We start from the raw sequence: 20,684 nt of genomic DNA on the forward strand, positions 1-20,684 counted from the left end.
AGAACCTCATGCTCTCTGTCTGAATAGTAAGTTAGAGATTCATGAAGGTGTCTCTTGATTGTAGAGTGTAGATAGTCTTAGCTCTCCCAGTGTTCTTCACTTGGATAAACACTGTAAAGTTGGTTTTCTTAACCATGGAAATAATTCTGTCATCATCCACTTTAGTTGTCTTCTGTGGAACTTAACAAGGTTCCAAGTAGAGCTTCAACATGCAACAAGAAGAAATCTAAATCTGTGCAAAACTGTGGATTCATTGTCATTTTCTGTCAGGTAGTCACACCGTCATGACGTTCTGATTGCAAAGGCAAAAAAACATTCCCTTTTTGAACGTGGCCAGGTTGTTGAACTGCATAAGCAGGGTTTGTTTGTTTGTGAATTTATTTCGAACATGTAAACAATATACAGGTACATTTAGTAAAGAAAATTAGAGAAAAAATACTATACAAAATAAAGTCAGTACATTTCAATAGTGCCTCTGTTCGGATTCATTTACATGTCAAAAGGGAGTGGGAAGAAGTACACACTTATTTAATCCCACCCCTTTGCCATAAGTTATCAGTCAATATTTAGTCAGCTTCCTTACTTATATAATCTGTAATAAAAAGTGAACAGATTTCTGATATACTATATACTATAATGTCACATCATGAAATTTTGTAAATAGAGACATTCACTTAATTTCCCTTTCTTTATAGTTCAAGAAGATCATGTCTTTATAACTCTTTTTTAACTGTTTTATATTTGTTATATATTCAAACTGTTCCACAGTTTCACTCTATGCACAGAAACACAAATGCTTTTTCTTGTAGTACATACCTTCCCTGTTTTGAAGTTACAAAAAACCCTTAAATTGTTTGTGGTCCTCCATAAATTAGAACTTACTTCTTTCAAAAAAAAACATACTCTGAATATTACCTGGTAGTTCTGTATTTTTTGCTTTGAATAGAATTTGTGCTGTTTGGAATTTCACTAGATCAGCAATTTTTAATATTTCATCCTGCAAAAATAGTGAGTTTGTATGTTCACTATAACCTGCATTGTGGATGATTCGAACTGCTTTTTTTTGAAGAGTAAAAAGTGAATGTAATGTGGTTTTATAGTTATTGCCCCAGACCTCTGCACAATAGCTTAAGTATGGTGAAACCAGTGAACATTAGAGAATATGAAGTGATGTCCTGTCTAATACCTGCTTTGCATCGTTTAATATTGCAATGCTTTGTGATACTTTGGAATGAATACATATTATGTGAGCTCTCCAGTTAAGTTTTTCATCTATTATTACCCCCAGAAATGTATTTTCACTTACTCTTTCAATATCAACACCATTTATTTGAATCTTAGCATTTGTATTTGTACTATTTCCAAATTACATAATTTTAGCTTTATTCAAATTTAACGATAATTTGTTTTTATGAAGCCAGAACTTCACTTTACTTATTTCATTAGTCATGTCATCCAATAAATTCTGCATATCATCACCAGAGCAAAATATGTTAGTATCGTCAGCAAAGAGAACCATTTTTAATACTTTGGACACTTTACAAATGTCATTAATCTATAAGTTGAAGAATTTTGGGCCCAAAACTGACCCTTGGGGTACACCACAAGCAACCACCATTTAATTTCACAAACTGCTTCCTGTCACTTAAATAACTCCGGACCCAATTTAAAACTCTGACACATTAACGTTCCAGTTTTCTTATTAATATATCATGATCTAAAGCTGAAGCTCTACTTGGAACCTTAAGATCCAGCCATGCAAAATATGATTTTTTGCCTTTTTTCAAGTGGTCTTAAACTTTTGATCAGGATTGTACTTCTTCTTTAACTTTTGCAGCGGTTTCAAGGTGTCTAAAATCCCCGATAACTTTGACAACATCACACACATAAACGTACATCTACTATTATTTTTTTCTTTGTATATCTTGTTTGTGGGTTAAATCTTGGTTAGACGAATAAAATAAGAATTTCCTGTTTGTTTGTTTGTTTTTTAGAATAGAATAGAATAGAATTCAACTTTATTGTCATTGCACATGCACAGGTACAGGGCAACGAAATGCAGTTTGCATCCATCCAGAAGTGCTTTAGTGATATAGATATATTACAATATATATTAGCAATAATATAGATATGTGAGTATATTACAGAAATGGGTCTATTATGGCATGTTATAATGTACACGGTATGAATTGTAATTTGTAATTTGTAATTGTTTATTATTTGTTTGGCATATATAGGCCACAACATTAGCGCTAAGAACGAATAGGTATTTTTCTGACCTGGAGACTACTGACACGTTCATCCGCGCTCACAATCGGTGCACGTCAACAGATGACGACACCTCAGCCAGTTCATTTATCGAGAAAACAGACATCCACAGAGAGCAGTCACCGCGTCTGGGGGAAGGACTGCACGATGTGGGCCGTGTTACCGCTACTGCTGCTCGGTCTGCTGCTACCCGGCTCACCTGTTTACGTTGTAGGTTATCAGGTGAGTGTTGCTTGATTTTCATGGAAAAACAGTCTTCCACAGCATAGGTCTATTTTACTCTTGCAGTTGTTTGTTTGGCCCTGTGTCCGTGTTTTCCAGAATGTTCTTTGTCAAAGATCAAATTATTTGCGTTAAATTATGAGGAAGTTTGAGCGACAATAACTTCCCCAATTGCTCACTATCTGTGCTCAACACACATCTCTTTCAATAACTTCTGCTTATTACTGCTTATTCAAGCTTATGCTGGACAGCGAGCCTTTGAATAGAAACATAAACACCTGTTACTCTGGGCTTCTTTTGTTGGTGAATTTCTAAGCATGATTGCATCCTTTTTCCAAGCTGTGCTGATTTATTGTGAAAAATGACCGTCTAAGGAAGCATCTGGCAATCATCAGCCATAATGACAAGATAAAGTGCATCAACAAAAGCGAATAGCTTAAAACAGAGCCATTTGGAACTGTAATGGCCCTCTGCGTTCATGTTTTTGAATATTGTGATACCCATTTTATATAGAGTCACATCTGCTGCATTGGTAATTTCACGTAAAGATTTCTGGCTGGGTGAGGGTAATTTGACAGCTAAAGTCCCTTTAACTGTTTGTCAGCAGAGTTCTCCTGTTGACACAGAGCTTGATGTTTACTGTAAGGAGCTCTGTTGCCCACACAACAACGCAGGTATGGAGGGGGAAGAAGGGGAAGTATTGCAGCTGTCCCTGATGCTGCTTATTTGGTTAAAGCTTCAGGATCAATTTGGGCAAACAAACTCCTGACATCTGTAGTGGATGGTCAGACTGTCGTGGTGATTGTTTATTTGACCTTGACGGGGACGAAAAAGTAGCTGATAATGAGATTTTCCTATGTGTTGTTTTGTCCAAGTGAGACGCCCGATCCCGAAGATAGCCAGTACCATCACATAGGACTAATAAATATCTTCCTTACTAATGGCAAGTTCTATACCTGCAAATATTTGCCACTCATTATGCTTCTACTTATTGGCTGATTGCCTGTGATTAATTGTTTGCTATATTGGTCATTAGGTGAAAGAACATTTACCACAAGAACGCAAATGAAACATTGTCATTTTTCAGTCACTCACTGTGGCAGATCATTTAAAGGGTGACTGAACAAAAGGTTAAACACACCCCTCATAAACATTTGTGTGAGGTGAGAGGTTATGTCCACGTTAAGTCCAGCTTCAGGTTTTTGTGTTTCAATATATATTGTGTGCTGTTTGGAAGTCTGAGAGTACATTGTGTTCTTCTTGAAGCAATTCATGTTCAGACTCTCTGTGTTCTTGCTCACCTTAACTGTATAAGCTGTTAGCAAGTTAAAGCAACCATAACTGCTTCGACCTTTTGTCTGTATCTGCAGCAATGCAACTCATCCGTGGAAGGCACCATTTACAAATACAGAGCAAAAACTCTAAATGGTAGTCAGACTGTGAACTTCAGTGACTATGCAGGCAAGGCTGTCCTCTTTGTCAACGTGGCTACATACTGAGGACTCACCAGTCAGTATGTGGGTAAGAGATGGCACAGGCAGCGTTGTTTTGTGCTGCAGTTAAAAAAGAACTAAAGAGGTGGGGGGGAAAGGTTTCTCCACCTGAACTCTTTTCTCTTCTTTCATCAGAACTGAATGCACTGTATGAGGAAATGAACCCACTTGGGTTAACTATTCTTGGCTTCCCCTGCAACCAGTTTGGAAAACAGGAACCAGGGCAAAGGCATGAAATCCTGCCAGGTTTAAAGTGAGAAATCTTTGTCTTTCACTGCACTTCAAGTCTGCCCCATAGAAAACACTGTTTAAAAAAATACTCATGAATGAATTAGGGTCGATGAAGGTCATGGTTTTCCAGAGAACTCGATAGGATTTTGATGTGATAACATTAAATTCCCTAGTATTGAGTCACACGCTTATCGCAAGGCCGTATATATGTGCTGTAAGGTGAGAAGCTTTAAAGCAGCATGTAGACAGGAATGTGCAATAACAGTAAATCCTCTGTCAATCAACAAAACTTCATTAAAGCATGAAAGCATCTTTTGGCAGTTTCTGTTCGAGAGTCTCTGCAGCACACCCAGAACGTATGTCTCAGATTGCATCAGTCGTCACAGATCCATAGCAAAGCCTTTGCAATACACTTTGTGGCTTTACTCGGCTTGTAGGGAATCTAGGGCAGCTGCCAAGCAGTAAAGTACTCAGGGGCATGTCCACTGATAGGATGTCCTTTTTCTGGATTCCAGATACGTTAGGCCTGGCAATGGATTCGTTCCAAACTTCCTGCTGTTTGAGAAAGGTGATGTGAATGGGAAAAATGAGCAAGAGGTTTATACTTTCCTTAAGGTAAGAAACTGTGTGTGAAATTCAGTTGAGTCTTTGTAAGTTGAAACTTACATTTAAATTTTGTATTTTACATGTTATTAAACTATTTTTTTCCAAGTATATTATGAATGCTACTGTCTGCTCTCAATGCTTAGACTCTTTACATGTGTTTAGTTATATTCTGTGGGGAAAATAATTATTTGATACCCTGCTGAATTCATAAGCTTTCTAATTTTAGCATTTTCATTTTAATGGAGAAAGACAGAATATCAACCAACAAATCCAGAAAAAAACACATTAAATAAAAGCTGTACATTGATTTGCATATCATTGAGCGGATAAGTATTTTATCCATAAGTAAACCACGACTTACTACTTGGTTAAGGAACCTTGTTTGCCATGGTAAGCTGTTTCTTGTAGTTGGTCACTGGCTCATCTCAGGAGGGATTTTGGGCCACTCCGCTTTACAGAAACAAATCCTTTAGGTTTCTTGGCTGCCGCTTGGTAACTTGGTTTTTATTGGAAATCAAATACTTATTTCATTCAATGACATGCATTAATTCATTTCATTATTAAAATGAAACCAAATTAGAGACTGTTCATTTGTTTGGAAGAGAGTAAACTTAGAAATTCAGCAGGGGATCAAATAATTACTTGCCCCACTGTATTTGAAACAGACTGGATGCACTAGATATAATTCATGCCTTCATGAGCATTTATAAAGGCAGAGAAAACATATGGCCCTGAGCGGTGTTGTTCTGAGTCTTACTTAAAAGTTCTTTGTGCCACGCAGAGCTCTTGCCCCGCTGTCGGAGAAGACTTTGGTCCCATGTACGGCCGGTTGTTCTGGGAGCCTCTTAAGATTAGTGACATCAAGTGGAACTTTGAGAAGTTTCTGGTGGGAATGGATGGGAAGCCAGTGATGAGGTGGCAACCGACCACCAAAGTTTCTGTGGTGCGAGCTGACATCCGGAGATACCTGCTCGAACAATACACAAGGGATGTCTTTAATTAGATGTGATCGATCATTTAGTGTTGTCTGTCTAATGAATTAAGTGTAATCAGATGCAAATGATTAAAACTAAGGTAGCCTGAAAACGAGTAATGTTACAGTTTCTTGTACCGTGAAGATGGCATGTTGAATGAAGAGGAGGCTTGAAAACAGGAACTCTGTGGTGCCTCTTTGGAATCTGGGGTTTAGGCCAGCCTTTCAGTGCATTCAGGCTGCCCTGCAATCCCACAGCACCATGTCATCTTCCCATCTCAGGACTTGTTAACCATTACTGTCTAAATGTTAATTACTTTCAATAAATCATCAAGAATAACACGGTGTTGTGCAGTTTTTTGAGAAACAAACATGAGTGTTGTGTCACAGAAAGGTAAAAACGATGTACTCTGTGGAACAAGACACGGTAAGATACTAATGAGACATTTAGAATAGATTTATTAAGCCAGTCAAATACAAAAAGTCTCACATGTGCTTTTTTCCTACAGCAAAAAAAAAAAAAGAGAAAAAAAGAAAAAAGGCTAAAAACCAGGAAAATACATCTGCCATAAATTACAGCATACCTTTCAAAGTGCAATTCTGTTAATATCTCAGCTCTAGCCCATCCTGATTTTGTTCCCTGTTGATATCTTGCTAGATAAAAGTAAGCCATTTCAAACCTTTTTTTTTTTTTTCTTTTTTTTTTTGAAGCCCTTCATCTGACTAGTCAAAATACACTATACTAAGTAATCGTAACTGGCATTCAGTTTAAACAGGCAAGGCTTGTTGATTTGGAGATCAGATTTAACTTTTTCCTAATAGTGTGACCTGGAGGTGTGGATCCGCTATCTGTTATTGCGACTTTGACTGCGTTAGAGCAGTTCACAGGTCAGTCGGCAAGGTGTGGGTTGCTGGTTGTTGAAGTGGATGGAAACAAAAAGTCGAGACATCCCGACAGAGGGTTTTATCCTCTGGGGTGGCTGTACTGCTGTAACTGGGTGTTTAACCACGGCCTACGAATTCTGATGAAAATCGTCCTCATTCTGCTCCTTGAGCTGAATTTGGATATTTTGTACTGCTAAGTACAACTCAGCGAGGTTATGTGACATAACAGGTATATGAGGACGCGGCTGCTGTAATCTCTTGGTACTGTGTTGGGGATATGCTGTGTGCAGTGGTACAGGATGCAGTGAGATGAGCATAAATATCGGAATGAGTGGTCAAATCAAGTCGAAGTGTTTAATGAGATTAGGTCCATCATCATGGGGGAGAAATTACCAAAAAAAAAAAAAAAAAAAAAAAAAAAAAAAATTGTATGTACTGCGTATTGTGTCTGATACAAACATACAATGTCAATAGCTACAATATATTGGGATTACACTAACAACATAGAAAGAACAGCATTACTAAAGACAATGATTTACACTTAGTCAATGCAACTATCAAAACAGCAGGTTATAAATAAATTATCAGTAATCACAATCATGTTTTTTTTTTGTTTTGTTTTGTTTTTTTGGCATGATACCATCAAAATTCATTTCCCAAAATTTTTGTATTTCAACAACAACTTTTGAACAGTTACACAGTTAGGGGACAGTTCTATAACATCGATGGTATTGAAAACCCTCAAATCAATTAACATTCACATTGTAAGCTCTATGATTCAGTGTACCTATATAATCATTCATGGCTGGAATGAGTATATGTAGTCTTAGTCTTACTGGGGAATGGCTTCCTGTGACCCTACAAGTAACAAACTACTTGTTACATACTTGCAGATAGACAATCACATAGGTATATTGTCTGGAAAACAAAACAAAAAAAATCTATGTTAATTATTCCAACCTATTTAACAAATGACTTAAAGTTGCCGATTTAAAAAAAAAAAAAAAAAAAAAAAAAAAAAATTAAACAATATTTCATGTGTATATTCAGAATAGCGTCACAAATAGCCTTATAAAACGCAAGTATAAACAACATTACAATAGGATATCTACAGTTCAGTAGGAAAATTATAGATCAAATCACACCTTGTCAACTCAAAAACAAACTGATTTCATGCTACTACCCAGGCTCCTTTTAAGTGGGTACGGTGATGCTTTAGTGCTTTCCAGGGTCAATGTTCTGTCGCTCCCTTTTTCCAAATCCTGTTCCAGGTGCTCCTGTCGCTGCTGCTGCTGCTGCTGCCACCGCTGACTGATCTACGGACACCAAAGTAACATATGAACATAAATAAGCCTTACCCCACTATAGTTTACACCTCTGAGCTGAAGAACTTTAAGCATAACTAATGACAAAATTTGGCTCATTGTTTTTCCACTACATTTTAAGAGTACATCTGTTTGAATACACACCATCATGTATTGTGCAATAGAAATAAATTACATATGACTGGTTGTATCTTACCTGCATTCTCTGGTGGTGGTCGTGAACTTTCTCCTACTGCTCTGGCCCCTCTCAACCCCCTCTCAGGTTGATTGAATGACAACTGCCAAGGAAAACCCTGATTTAAAAAACAAAATAAAAACAAAAACAGAACAATTCTGTTAAAATTTCTATTCTTACTCGTTGCAATCAGCAGCCCTTAAGTCTTTGCCATAACCTAATATTGGTTATTGAATGTAAGCGTGCTGCCCCCAGCAAGTAAGGGAAGTAGAGGTAAGAGAGAAATTGAAAAGAAAAAAAAAGAAAGCCTTGTTTCTTCAGTGAACCAGAGTCACTCCAGAGACAAAGACAGAGGGGCTTTAGAGCGCCCTTACCGGGGTAACGGGTTGGAAGTCTCGTACAGGGGGTGGTGCTGCGGCGGCTGCGGCTGCGGCACCTGCTGCATTGGGCATCCGGGGAGGGAAGTGTATGGGCCAACCTTCAAGGCCCTGCGGTCCCACCTGCACAAAGGGACCACAGTAGGGAGGGCTCAGCGGGCCGTTCACTGAGTCTGACGTGGGGTCTGAGGTACGTCTTTCCTGCTGCTGCCCCTATGAGGGATCACAAGTACACATGTGATCCCCAATCAGTGCTTTGTGGCTACTCTCAGCGAATGCAGCGGCCCTGTTGTGGCACGGGACGCTGCTGACCTTCAACCCTGCTGCGGTTCTGCCTCCCACTGAGGCGTGCCAGTGTTCACCTCGCTGCTCCCAAATGCACTGACCGAAACAAGCTAGCTGCAGTGAGGCTCTTGTGATTCGTTCGGCATGAACCTACTACAGTCAAGTCAATCTAGTCTTCCACCATTCTGTCACTAGGGGGCACTAGCCTGCAAGCCTATTGGCACTTTCTTTTCAGGAGCCACACTGAACAAATATTTCACCTACTCAGTGTGACAGCGCCCTTTAATCCACCATTTCAGTGTATATGTAACACTAGCAGTACCTGTTTGTGATGCTGCATCTGCAGTCTCTCCAGCTTACATCTCTCTGTACGCTCTCTCTGACACTCGTTCTGTGCCTGATGAAGCTGCGCCACACCAACAAGTACACAACAAGAAAAATAAAGCACCTCATATTAGGGCAGGTCAGCTAGAATAGCCACTAGCAGAAAAATTATACAAAAGCTAAAGCTTTCCTGGTCACATTATATACAGGGGGAAAAAATATATGTTACATGAGCACGATCTTACCTGATTGGTCAAATTAGTAATCTGACCCTGAAGTCTTTCAACTTGCCGCCTCAAGTCCTCTTTCTCTTCATTCATTCGCTCCCTGTCGCTCCTTTCTTTTCTGAAGTCCTCCTCAAAGATTTTTACCTGAAGTGCAAAGAAAGAAAAAGCAGCTGAAGGGAAATCCACACGTAACTGCAGGAGTGTGTGTAAATGTTCTGTTTATCTGACCTGTTCTTTAAGTACAGCAATTTGAGTGAGCAGCTCCTGTTTCTTAAAGTTGTTGGCCGCATCTGCAAAGTTGCCCTGGCCAGGAGGTTGTTGGGAGGATGAAGGTGAGTGTAGGTTTAAGGCTTCTTCTAAAGCCTGAATAAGACAAATCAATGTTACCCTGACAGAAACGTCCCTGCGCCCGATTACTCTTTTTGCATCTCTTCCACACTCACTCGGTTGAGGCGTTGGATCTCCTTCTCTTGGTACTCTCTCTGTTTGCTGAGGGGCACCAGCTGATCCTGCAAGTAGCGGATCTTCTGCTTCAGCTCGGCCGTCTCAGTGTTTAAACACTCCTTCTCCCCCTGGAACGAATGCGCACACACCCCATGGCTTTAAAAACACCTTTTCCACAGTCACTCTGTGCCCTGCTTTCGTTTAGACCAGTTTCACCTGGCCTTTTTCACATCTGTATTCTCACCTGGACATTTTCAATCTTGGACTTGGCCAGCAGCAGCTTCTTGTCATAGTCACGTTGCCTCTGCTCCCGCTCAGCCTCCAGCTCAAGCACAGTTTTCTGTGACTCGGCTAGCCGTTGTCTGAGGTCTGTGATCTGAGGAAAAGTGGCAATCTTTTAGTTTAGGAAATGATCACGCTGTTAAAGATCCATTTTTTTTTATAAATTTCCATAAAGTGCCTAATAATAAATAAAACCGATTAAGTAATAACCCTCCGGTATTAGCTTCAGAAATGTTATCTAAATAGACAACTAAGCCATCAAATTCGCAAACACGCACTGCTGTTTTTGTGTAACATATGAACGAACCGAGTGACGCAAATGGATATATCTAGGGTTCTGTGGTTATAACCCAAAGCTGCACGGTGTCCCTGTCTGAACGAAGTGTGAATGTAGGTTTATACATAATTGTGGGTGTGCACAACATAGGTGTGTGAGTGTCAGTGTGAGAGTGTGTACGTCTGTGTGTCTCTGCTGCCCTCTGACTGCACCACAGCAGGAAGTCAGCGGGTACCGGAGAGGTAAGGGGAATTCTTACTGAAGTGTGACAGGCCTTGTGGTAAGCATGTTCAGATCGCAAGCTATTGCAAGATTGCACCTTTTCCACTGGACAAGCACATTTAAAAAAAAAAAAAAAAGAAAAGAAAAGAAAAGAAAGAACTAGACACATACACAGCTGCTTCTCTGTCAAGTCATAAACACAAACTTCAAAGTCCTGTTTGTTAAAGTTTTTTTCAAATTATAAAATGCTTTCCATCTGTCACTTCACCCATCATAGGTTTTTTTGCTTGTTTTTCTGTTAAATCACGATATTTTACCTAATTAATGTCACGATGCTCAGTGATCAGTAATATTTTTTCTTAGTTTGGCAAAACACTTGAAACTAACTTCAACCATCACTTGGAAAAAATGTTGCTACAGACACCAGAAGCAACTTTAATTCATAAAATAAGTAATTAAGACAATATTTGAACCCCACAGGTAACCAACCTTAGTTTCTTTATATGCTGAAATGAATACAGTGGAACTCTTTAGTTAAGTTTCAGCTTTTCATAGCATGTAATCCATTTTACACACAGATCACTGAGTGTGGTGTTATGGAGAGACACCCAATGAAATTTGTGACTGGTATCTCACTTGTACTGACACTTGTTAAATCACTCATACTGGGTACAAGTGATTTACTTTAAGTCCAACAGAGCATTTAACATCTCTTTGAACTAAATTGGACCAAACAGAGCTAACTGATGCAGGTGATTCAATATTTTGAAAATGTTAAAAGAAAAAAAAAAAAAAAAAAGGCCTGAAATTGAAAATAAGAAAAGAAATCTAAAAAAATGTAAAATTCTTTTAAGCAGTCAAGAGCACCGTAACGCCTTCCCACACCCGTCACAGCAGCTGTAAAGTCATTACTGTACCTTCTGCTCAAACTGTGACTTCATGGCGTTCCACTGAATGTCCCACTGCTTGTTCACCTCCAGCACCTGTAAGAAGCCAGAAAGCGAAACAAACACCACTGAACATGTAGGAAACAAAATACACAGACTTTCCCCTATGGCAAAAGAGGATGAGCAGTAAGTAAGAAAGTAAGCAAGCAAGACTCACATCCTTTCTCTGCTTCTCCAAAAGCTTGATCTTCTTTTCATACACCTCGACATCACAAGGTTTAGTTGGGGTTTTCTCTGCAGCTTTTCCACTCTGGGGGGTTGGGGGAACATAAAATATTCCTAAATCCACAACATTACTACATTACGCACGTTGTAAGAGGTCACGAGTGGGAAATTCTCAGTCACAAGATTACTGTATTGAGAATAATTTAATTAAAGGTCTTTAAAAAGAACACAGATTAAAAACTGGTTTAGGTAAAAAAAAAAAAAAACTTCATAGAAATGTTTTAAATATGAAGCTACAGCAAATAATGTATGTATACAAATTTAAATAAATCAATTTTAATTAAACTGAAACTACCTTCTGCGGTGTGGTGGCCTCCATTTTGGGTCGGACAGCCGCAGATTCCTCCTTCACCGGCTCCTCTTTGGCCTCTGGAGTTTCAGCGTCAGGTGGCAACGCAGATGCTGCTGCCGCTGCTGCCGCTCCTGTGACCAACTCCTTAAGTTTCTGATTTTCCTGTCTACACCGGCATGAAAATGAAAATGATAGTGTTTGAGAACTAGGTCTCATTCTAAGACATGGCCGTCATCATGCTCCAGCTACTGGAGGCCTTCTGGGAAGAACCTACAACACCAGAAAGCCCTGGAGTAATCCCCTTCAGAAGTGAAAGCGCGTTGAATTGTTAACATCAAGGGCAAAGTAAAGATTAGGCGATAAATATTTTATTAACAGTAATGAGAATTTGACTCGACATAAAATCAAACGATAAGAAGCAAAACAGTCCCACAAAAAAAAAGTTAAAAAACAGATCAGAAGAAAAGAGAACAAGATGTCAGAGCGATAGTATTGTTTTATTTGTAGCACAGTCACATCAAAAGGAGAAACATTACCTCAGCTGTTCCAAGTCTCGATTCCTGATATGATGATCCTCTTCCATTTTCTTTCGAAGCTCATTGTTCTCTTGTCTGAGCTGCTCGCAGAGAGTCTATAAAGCCAAGAGAGGACAATATTAAACACCGTTCTGACATTTTCTTATTATCTGTACTCAATCATATATCCAGAAATGCCATCAACCCAGTGGCACAAAGATAAACTTATGTTGAGTTTTAAATTACGTCGGAATGCAAGTCACGTGTAATAATCTAACAGATAAGGAAATGCCATCTGTTTTATCTGATAAATCAAGCTTTAGTTTCCTATTTTCATCCCATTAAATAACACTTTTGTTGCCCACAGGGTTTTGAGGAAAAATTAATGTTCCATGTAGTGAAAGTAGTGAGACTTTAAAAATATTTTATTGAATGTTTTAGAGGTTCTACACAGAGCACCAACTACGTGCAGCTTCATTTTATTTTTTTTAAAGTTATTGAGTCTCCAGAATACTTGTTCTACCACAAAACACACTTAAATTACTCTTCAAGTTCTGAAACCACATCCGTCCGAACGAAGTATTATTGCATCTGTAGTTTTACTCTCGCGACCCGTCAAATCTCACACAAAAAAGCTTTTAAAGTCATCAAGTTATGCCGAGCGTGCCGTAGCAGTAGTATTTAGCGTGATAGTTTCGAGTTGCTCTAACAAAATTCAGATTTTATATTTTTCTTTAACATGACTGATCATTGTATATACACTTGGTATGCTCTTGCACTATTACAACACTTATAAATCACTATTTATAATAAGCACTGTGGTGATTTGTCACATTTTTTTAGTTTTATGACACAGTAGTTGTGCGCAATACCTGTAGGAGGGAGGTCCTCTGTTCATTCTTTTGGACTTTCGAAGAAAGATGATGAAACTCCACAGCCATGCGGCCAAGGTGCGCTAACAGCTGGTTTGGGTTGGACTCCTCAGCAAATATGCTGAATGAGCTCTCAAGCCTCTTCAGCTGGCTTGCTAGCTCGATGTTCTCCTGAGGAAGGAGGGGAATTACTCCTACTGCTGACCCGGCCTGAAGATACCCACACAAGTAACCAGTCAGTCACCTGTTCTTCTCAAGCTGACTCAGTGAGCGTGTTCTCAATTACATCTCAATTATTTAAAACACCATTCTGTAAGAGTCATCGTTCTCTATGAAAGGGAGCAGCCGATTTGTATGAAAGGCAAACTAGTTGGTCCTGTTGGGTTTATTTTTACTCTCCACAGACTATAATTAGCTTTTCTACTTTCGCCAACATATATTTTAGATAGCAAGGTTGGCTAAATTTGTTAGAATATGTGACAGGCTGGCCACTAGCATAGGTTTTAACATGTTCACCTCAACACTGGCCTCGTGTCCTGTTAACACATCCCCTGGGATTTAGTATGTGAATGAATCAGCGGTGTAATTCTAGTCAGTGACAATCCTGGACTTTCCCCTGACTGACTCAGGCTGGAGCTACCAGTATTGAGTTTTTTGGTGAGTCAACACACCAAGGATGTATGTCCAATATTGAGGAAATGGCTATAAAGAGGAATGATTAAATTTAACCTCACTAAACCGAAACCTATACAAAATAATATCCTTTTAAAGGGTAAAGAATAAATGCTAAAAATAACCATATGATTCAAATAGATTTGAGCTATTCATCTGGTACATACTGTCAATGCCTCTGAAGTCTTTCCCTCCATATTCACCACCTCAAACTCTGAAATGGCATCCTATAAAAAAAATATACACACACACACACACAACTCGAACATGATCCCAAAAAACAACGACGAAGTGAACATTCTCCAGTCGGACGTTATATTTTAGGCCCTGATAATGCCTACATCTAGTCTTAAAATAATAACAGGGTCATTTCTACCTGAACAGAAAGCAGAAACAAATTATTTACATTGGGCTTCTCTGGCTGAAGAGTCTTTCCTAAACAGCTCGATTGCTCCTCCTTCTGCTCAGCTGTGGTATGTAAACAGGGTTTATTACCTGAAATACACCAAATGAATATTAATGGTAACAATCAGCCAAATGCTGGCCACACTGTGTAATAATCCAAAAATGTGAAGAAAAGTCTTCTTCGTTGCCTTTAAGTATGTGAAACCTACTTTGTGTCTCAGTTTGAATGGGCCCTCCCATACACAAACTGGCTGCGAAGCTGGACGATTTCAGGGCTTCGTTGTCTCTCACAAGTTCCTCCACTCGCTGTCGAAGCCTCGACGCCTCTGACTGAGACTCTTCCAGCAAATCACCTGCAGGTATTGGAGAGAGCTCGTCTCTATCTAGTAACACCTTCACTTAATCTTGCTTTGTTTCTACTGGCAAACCCTGTTGTCACTAAAAATATCAGCACAACAACAAACAACGTGTGACAGAAACTCTGTGAGAAAGTAAGGACTCGTTTAGTTAGTCACTGAGCCATTCACGTTGTTAGCATGTGAGTTTTTAACTGGATGACCAAAGCAGATTTTCAGGTTTCACTACATTTCACCATAATTGCTGAATGACACTTTAGGATATGATGCTACAACATCACATGTTGTCTTTGTGCCTATGTCAAATTTGTTTTAAATGACAAATGTGTTATTTAAAATGTCTGTTCAACTTTCTGCTGCTACAGAATTCAAGCTGAACAATCTCAACTTTCTGTGTAGAAAATTTTGGAAAAAACTTTATGAGCTTCCACTGTGACCAAGAAGCACATGGTAACTCGGCGCTCTAACATCAGTAAAAGAAAGCCACCATCGAAGTTGGAAATCCAGTGGTATTACGGACATAATGAGCCGAAAAGAGCAGTCTAACTGAAGTAGATGTTCCATCTTACTGAGCTGAGGATGAAGATCGTGACCAAATTAAAGGTAGACTCGAAACAAAGGACACAACTCCCCTCACTCACTGACAAAATCCCATCACAGGAGATACTTGTAGGTGTGAACACAGCTCTACCTCTAGCTCTCCCGACTACCAATAGCACTAAAACCAATGAGCTTATATATGTCACTGCCACAATAATAAAAATATTGATCTACTTTTAGTCCAAGTAGGCTGGAGAAATAATGGAAGAACACCTGGGAGGAAGAAACGACAACACCAAAGCCAAGTGGCTGGTGGATCTATGAGCACCAATCTCACAGAAAAAGTGCCAATAAAGATCACAAAGGCAGACATCCAGCAACGAGCCTCAAGAATGAAGAGCTAGACAGCACCAAGACCTAAAATAATTGAAGATGATAGATGAAGAAGCTAACACACCATGGACACCTGGCAGCACAAATAAAAGGGACTGCTAACAGCAGGTACTCCTCCGCACTGGATAACAAAGGCCAGAACAATCTGAGCATGAAGGATCCCCCACAAGGGTACAACACCATCAAACTACAAGCCAGCCAATTACCTGCTTAACATGGAAGATCAACTCAGGGTCTCATGAACTAGGCTGAGTGGCCACATGAGTCAATATATGACACATGCAGATCAGAAGAGCACTGGAAATAACAGCACTGGGTCCAAGGACCCACGTTGAAGGCTGTGCAAAGGAGCCCCGGAGACTATGTAGTGCATTGTCGACACAATCAAGAGGCTGGGATAGTGTACAGGAACATCTGTGCTACATATGGAATAAAAAGCCACACTTCTTGATGGGAGATACAGCCAAGGATGGGTGAGAACAACAAGCCTAAGGTCCTACGGGACTTCAAGTTCTAGACAGTCGTGTGGCTGCTAACCATAGTGGTGGATGACAAAGAGCAGAAAAAGCCTCGTCTATCACAATGCAGCAGTGATAGACATGGTAATCCCAGTGGTGAGCACAATCTGAAAGCGAGTTCACAAGAAAACAAAAAAGTACCAGTGGCTGAAAGAAAAACTGGAGCAGTGTGGTAACAGGAGCATTAGGAGCTGTAACCCCAAGATTGGAAGAATGGCTCCAGCAGATTCCAGGCACAATGTCAGAGGTCGCTGTCCAGAGGAGTGCAATCCTAGATACTGCACAGAACTCTCAAACTTCCAAGCCTCTGGTAAAGGATCACCACACCCCCAGGAGTTGAAAAGGACTGACACACAAACAGACGCACACGGCCTTAACTTCAACTTGAGATAACTAGTCTTTAGAAACATACCTAAACTCTTAAGTCCCTTCATCCGTTCTCTCAGCATGCTGTTCTCCTCCAGCAGCTGCCGATAGCTGCTCCCTCCTCCAGCCTCATCCCTGGCCTTGACCTCACTCCCACCCGGATCATAGATGCGGTACGGTCCTTTCCCCTCCATTGCAGTTGCTCACTTCCTACACATCGTCCTCTGAACTGTGGAAAGAAGACACAAACTGGTATTTTTAACTTAACAAAAATATCAGAAGCTACGCAGCAGGAGACACAAGAACACACAGAAGAAGTCAGGAGTAGCTGACCTTTACAGAAAACAAAGAGTTTTCTAACAGGCTGAAAAAGTAAACAACTGGAAAAAGAAATCTTGGCAATTTTTACATTGTGAGGTTATATTTAAGTTCCGACTTAAAATTGTGTCAGTGACATAGGTGATTTGAAAGTATAACAGGTACACCACAAGATCACCAAATACGCTCGTACTCTCTCTCAAAGTTGAACACTTGAACATAAGATAAAGTTTTATAACAGGAGCTCGAAAGTAAAAGCAAATATGCTCAAATGACATTAATACCACCCGCTTTTTGTTTTATACTATACAGCGTGACACTAACGACCTGTTTCTAAGTTATCATTTCTAACAGGACGACTGTAGACTATGAGCGAAACGTTGGACGGAAAATAAAAATCCGACGACGACTTTGAGAGGACAAATGCTGTACTATGAACCCTGACAGAGTCGGACATATGGCAAAAATGTGTTAGCTATGGTAAAAGCATATTATGACAACTACAACGTTCTTATCCTGGGAAAAGGGGAACAAAAGCAGAGCAAAAAAATAACAAAACAAAACAAAATGTAATGCAAATCCAAGTAACACACATCTATCCAGGAGACCAGGCTCAAATACACCACAATCTAGCAAATGACAGCTACCTTGATTGGCTGAAGAAAGCTAATATTAGTTTTCGCTGTTGTCATGCAAATTGCTAGCAACATCCTCGTTAGCTGTCGGCTAGCTAACACTAGATGACTGTGCGGGAAACGAAGGTGCTAAACTCCCCTTATTTTTCCTCTACAGAGACTGTAATCGATTCGGTAAATCGCTGGAAACGCGGAGATAAACGCCAAGCCAAAACAACAAAGAGGTGGCTTTTTTTGCTCGGTACCTTTCAGCTCGCAGTGGCCTCTCGTCTGCCCAGACATGTATTGCGGAAGTGGTCTACTGAGTCTATGCTGTAACCTGGGAAATTCCACCTCGCAACGTTTGGTAAACAGCGATGATTGACAGCAACGTGGCCAATCGCAGCTCGGCTCTATCAGAGGGGCACCAACAGGAGCAGCTGACCTTAATGTAAACACTGGAGCAAACGCTCTACATGTATTCTAACCGTGGCGGTATTACCAGAATTGCCAAACCTGTTCACATGATCTACTTTTAGGCACCAATATCCATATATGGCAAAATAGTGAATGATGCAATAATTCGATGGTAAGTAAGACTCATAATAATAATAATAATAATAATAATAATAATAATTTTTAAATCCCCTATATTTTCTCTTGAATTTTAATCATTTTAATTATATTTCGTATTAACATTATTATTGTTTTTACTGTGTACTCACTGAACCCCGACTACCACTCCCATCCCCCCAAAGTCATGAGACAAACCCCGACCTTTTTCACTCAGTGACTTTTTTCCCTCATTGATAAATTCAGAGATGGAGCTGGTGGGGGTTTCTGTGATTGCATCACATATTTCCTCTGAACTGAGAGGGCAATACGTTTTAGTTCGAGTTACGCAGATTTTTTTTTAAGCTGAACTAAATTATTGTTAAGAGATGTGTAATGATGAGTTTAGAGCTGGAAGAAAACTTGTTATTCCATCCACATTTTTATGCAAATGAAACACTGGATAAATTAAACATTTGTTTACATTTTTTAAAAAATGAGCAAATCGTAAATGTGGTTAAAAAATACATTTTAAAAAAGTAGTTTCCTGAAAAACGTTCAAACACACTGTGTTTTGTCTATTTCCTGATTAACTATCTAGTTGATCAAGAAATTGATTAGTTTTAACTGTGATATAACAAATAAAATGAAGATGAACTATATGTTTTATAAATAAGTTGAATAACTGACTTTTATGTTTTTTGAGCTTGTATAAGAGTTCAGCCTGTGAGATGTGAATATTACAGTAGTTATATTCTTTTTTTCCCAGTCCATTAATATGAGGTATTAAGAGTGCACACTGTACCTATAACACAATCAACCTCAAATATTAGTTTTTTCAGTGCTGACCTAACTCTTTTTAATTAACCGTCCACTTGAGTTATATCTGTGTTGTCCCAGGAAAGGAGGAACACCCATATATTGTTAGACAAGGAAAACGTGTACAGTGCAAAATTAACAGACTCATCATTTATTGGATGGAACTTTTACTTAAAACCGTGTTTCTCACACATTGCTCACTGTATTTGACCAGAACTGTCCCAATTTTATTGAAGACCCCCCCCAAGAAGGCTAAAATTAATCACTTGGAGCAATAGTGACATCTTGTGGGAATTAACGAACAGATAATCTGCGGTTATGTTTCTTCCTCAGGGAGTAATTTACGTTGTTCCTCTGGTAGCTGGAAACACAAAGTGTGATACTTGATCATTCAGCTTGTGGCTACACACAATCACACTGAACCACACAAGGATATTCCCGGCTAAGAAGCCTCCTGCGTAATTTGTAATAAAAATCTTACACAAATAACAAGTAAAACTGCCATACATGACATAATTTATACCAAACCTCATCTAATCTTATACTTGTGTTTAGCTTTTCTATTATTGTTACTTCCTGTCATGTAAAAACTCTACTGGTGTGTTACTGACTTAGTGTTAAAACTGCTTTAACAGAGAAATCAGCTTGACTTTCAATAGAATTTCCTTTTACTCATTGATGTCTTTGACTTAACTTCTCTGACAGAAAATCTTACTGTAAAGAAAGAGAATAAGTGAGAAAACAAGAGACAGTGGGTGGACAGCATGTGATTTAAGACAACACGCCTTATTTGAAAATCCTTTCACAAATCAGCTATAAATGCCCTTTTCAAGTCAAGTGAAAAATCACATGCTTCAACTAAAGCCACGTACAACAATGAAACAATAGGCATACGCACATATGCACACACAAAGGGTATCTATCCCTTTGGCCATAAAAGTCTGGTAAAAATGTGTGACTGTGGTCCCCAGAGAGCCATTTAGTGTCTACAGGAAAAAGCAACAGCACAGCTCATGTGGCTGTCACACACACAGAAGTTGTTTTTTCCTCATTCCTGTGCCTGCCAACATTTACATTGCCCATATTTTTTTTTGGTGCAAAGTGTTTCCACTTCGGGCTGCTGTGGTGTGCAGAAATGATAAACAGGCTGATGACTCTGAGACTGCCAGAAGAAAACAAAAACTACAGGCCTGAGGATACAGGAAATGTCACCATCATTCAGTCTTGCTGGGTGACAAACTGCACACTTTTTCTTATGCTCCCACCAACATTTGACAATATTTTAAAGCACTGCACAAAGCTAGCAGAATGAACACATGGTATGTTTGTTTGTTTGTTTTTTTAAATGAGCAATCCTCAAATTTGAGCCCTTCTCTAAACCCTTTTTGTCTGTAGCACAGAGTAGGCACCTCACCCTGCTGAGACAGGGACGCTTTCTCATCTCCCAGCAGTGGAAATTAGCAGCTGATAGTCATTAGTTCTGTGCTACTTAATACAAAAAGTCCTTTTGTTAGCCGAGTAGTGACCAGCCATCGTTCTCGAGGCATTAAATCAGGGACATTATTGCTGCTGAGACTATCGCAATGCAAAAAAACCTCAAAAATTGGGCTACATGTCACTGGCAACAGATACAAATGTATTTTAACATTTTACAGGTTACTTAC

The 20,684-nt window shown here is 39.4% G+C and overlaps 2 protein-coding genes and 1 long non-coding RNA gene across 7 annotated transcripts in view; 2 read left to right on the forward strand and 1 right to left on the reverse strand.

Annotated features, from left to right (window-relative positions):
* Nucleotides 1-20,684, forward strand: part of LOC147337746 (uncharacterized) — a 38,542-nt gene that overhangs the window by 1,906 nt on the left and 15,952 nt on the right. The gene's annotated exons all lie outside the window — the stretch shown is intronic.
* gpx3 (glutathione peroxidase 3) lies at nucleotides 2,332-6,133 on the forward strand. Its single transcript, XM_086310059.1, has 5 exons — nucleotides 2,332-2,490; nucleotides 3,861-4,011; nucleotides 4,119-4,236; nucleotides 4,730-4,829; nucleotides 5,602-6,133. The coding sequence occupies exons 1-5, from the start codon at nucleotides 2,332-2,334 to the stop codon at nucleotides 5,821-5,823; spliced, it is 750 nt and encodes a 249-aa protein (XP_086166185.1). The 3' UTR covers nucleotides 5,824-6,133.
* On the reverse strand, nucleotides 6,236-18,072 carry tnip1 (TNFAIP3 interacting protein 1). Of its 5 annotated transcripts, none has more exons than XM_086309980.1 (18): nucleotides 17,916-18,072; nucleotides 16,764-16,946; nucleotides 14,754-14,897; nucleotides 14,546-14,634; nucleotides 14,307-14,366; nucleotides 13,468-13,638; nucleotides 12,617-12,711; nucleotides 12,084-12,246; nucleotides 11,721-11,813; nucleotides 11,534-11,599; nucleotides 10,080-10,211; nucleotides 9,835-9,963; nucleotides 9,620-9,754; nucleotides 9,410-9,535; nucleotides 9,163-9,246; nucleotides 8,553-8,768; nucleotides 8,200-8,296; nucleotides 6,236-7,994 (listed from the first exon to the last, which is right to left on the reverse strand). In XM_086309980.1, exons 2-18 carry the CDS (start codon nucleotides 16,909-16,911, stop codon nucleotides 7,894-7,896), a joined length of 2,049 nt encoding a protein of 682 aa, XP_086166106.1. In that variant the 5' UTR covers nucleotides 16,912-16,946; nucleotides 17,916-18,072; the 3' UTR covers nucleotides 6,236-7,893. The 5 variants fall into 5 exon arrangements, with proteins under 5 accessions (XP_086166106.1, XP_086166114.1, XP_086166092.1 ...); XM_086309988.1 differs by having other exon boundaries at nucleotides 8,553-8,678; nucleotides 13,468-13,677; XM_086309966.1 differs by having other exon boundaries at nucleotides 13,468-13,677.

This window comes from Aulonocara sp. 'chitande type north' Nkhata Bay, linkage group LG2 (assembly GCF_057382095.1).
Source record: "Aulonocara sp. 'chitande type north' Nkhata Bay isolate Kocher_YH1m ecotype deep benthic linkage group LG2, A_spYH_male_GT1.1, whole genome shotgun sequence".
NCBI lineage: Eukaryota > Metazoa > Chordata > Actinopteri > Cichliformes > Cichlidae > Aulonocara > Aulonocara sp. 'chitande type north' Nkhata Bay.

Coding starts and splice junctions, on each gene's coding strand:
- tnip1 (XM_086309966.1), bottom strand. CDS start 16,911: ATGGAGGGGAAAGGACCGTACCGCATCTATGATCCGGGTGGGAGTGAG. Junction 14,635..14,753: donor CATTCAAACTGAGACACAAA/GTAGGTTTCACA, acceptor GGTGTATTTCAG/GTAATAAACCCTGTTTACAT. Junction 11,814..12,083: donor AGGCCACCACACCGCAGAAG/GTAGTTTCAGTT, acceptor CCAACCCCCCAG/AGTGGAAAAGCTGCAGAGAA.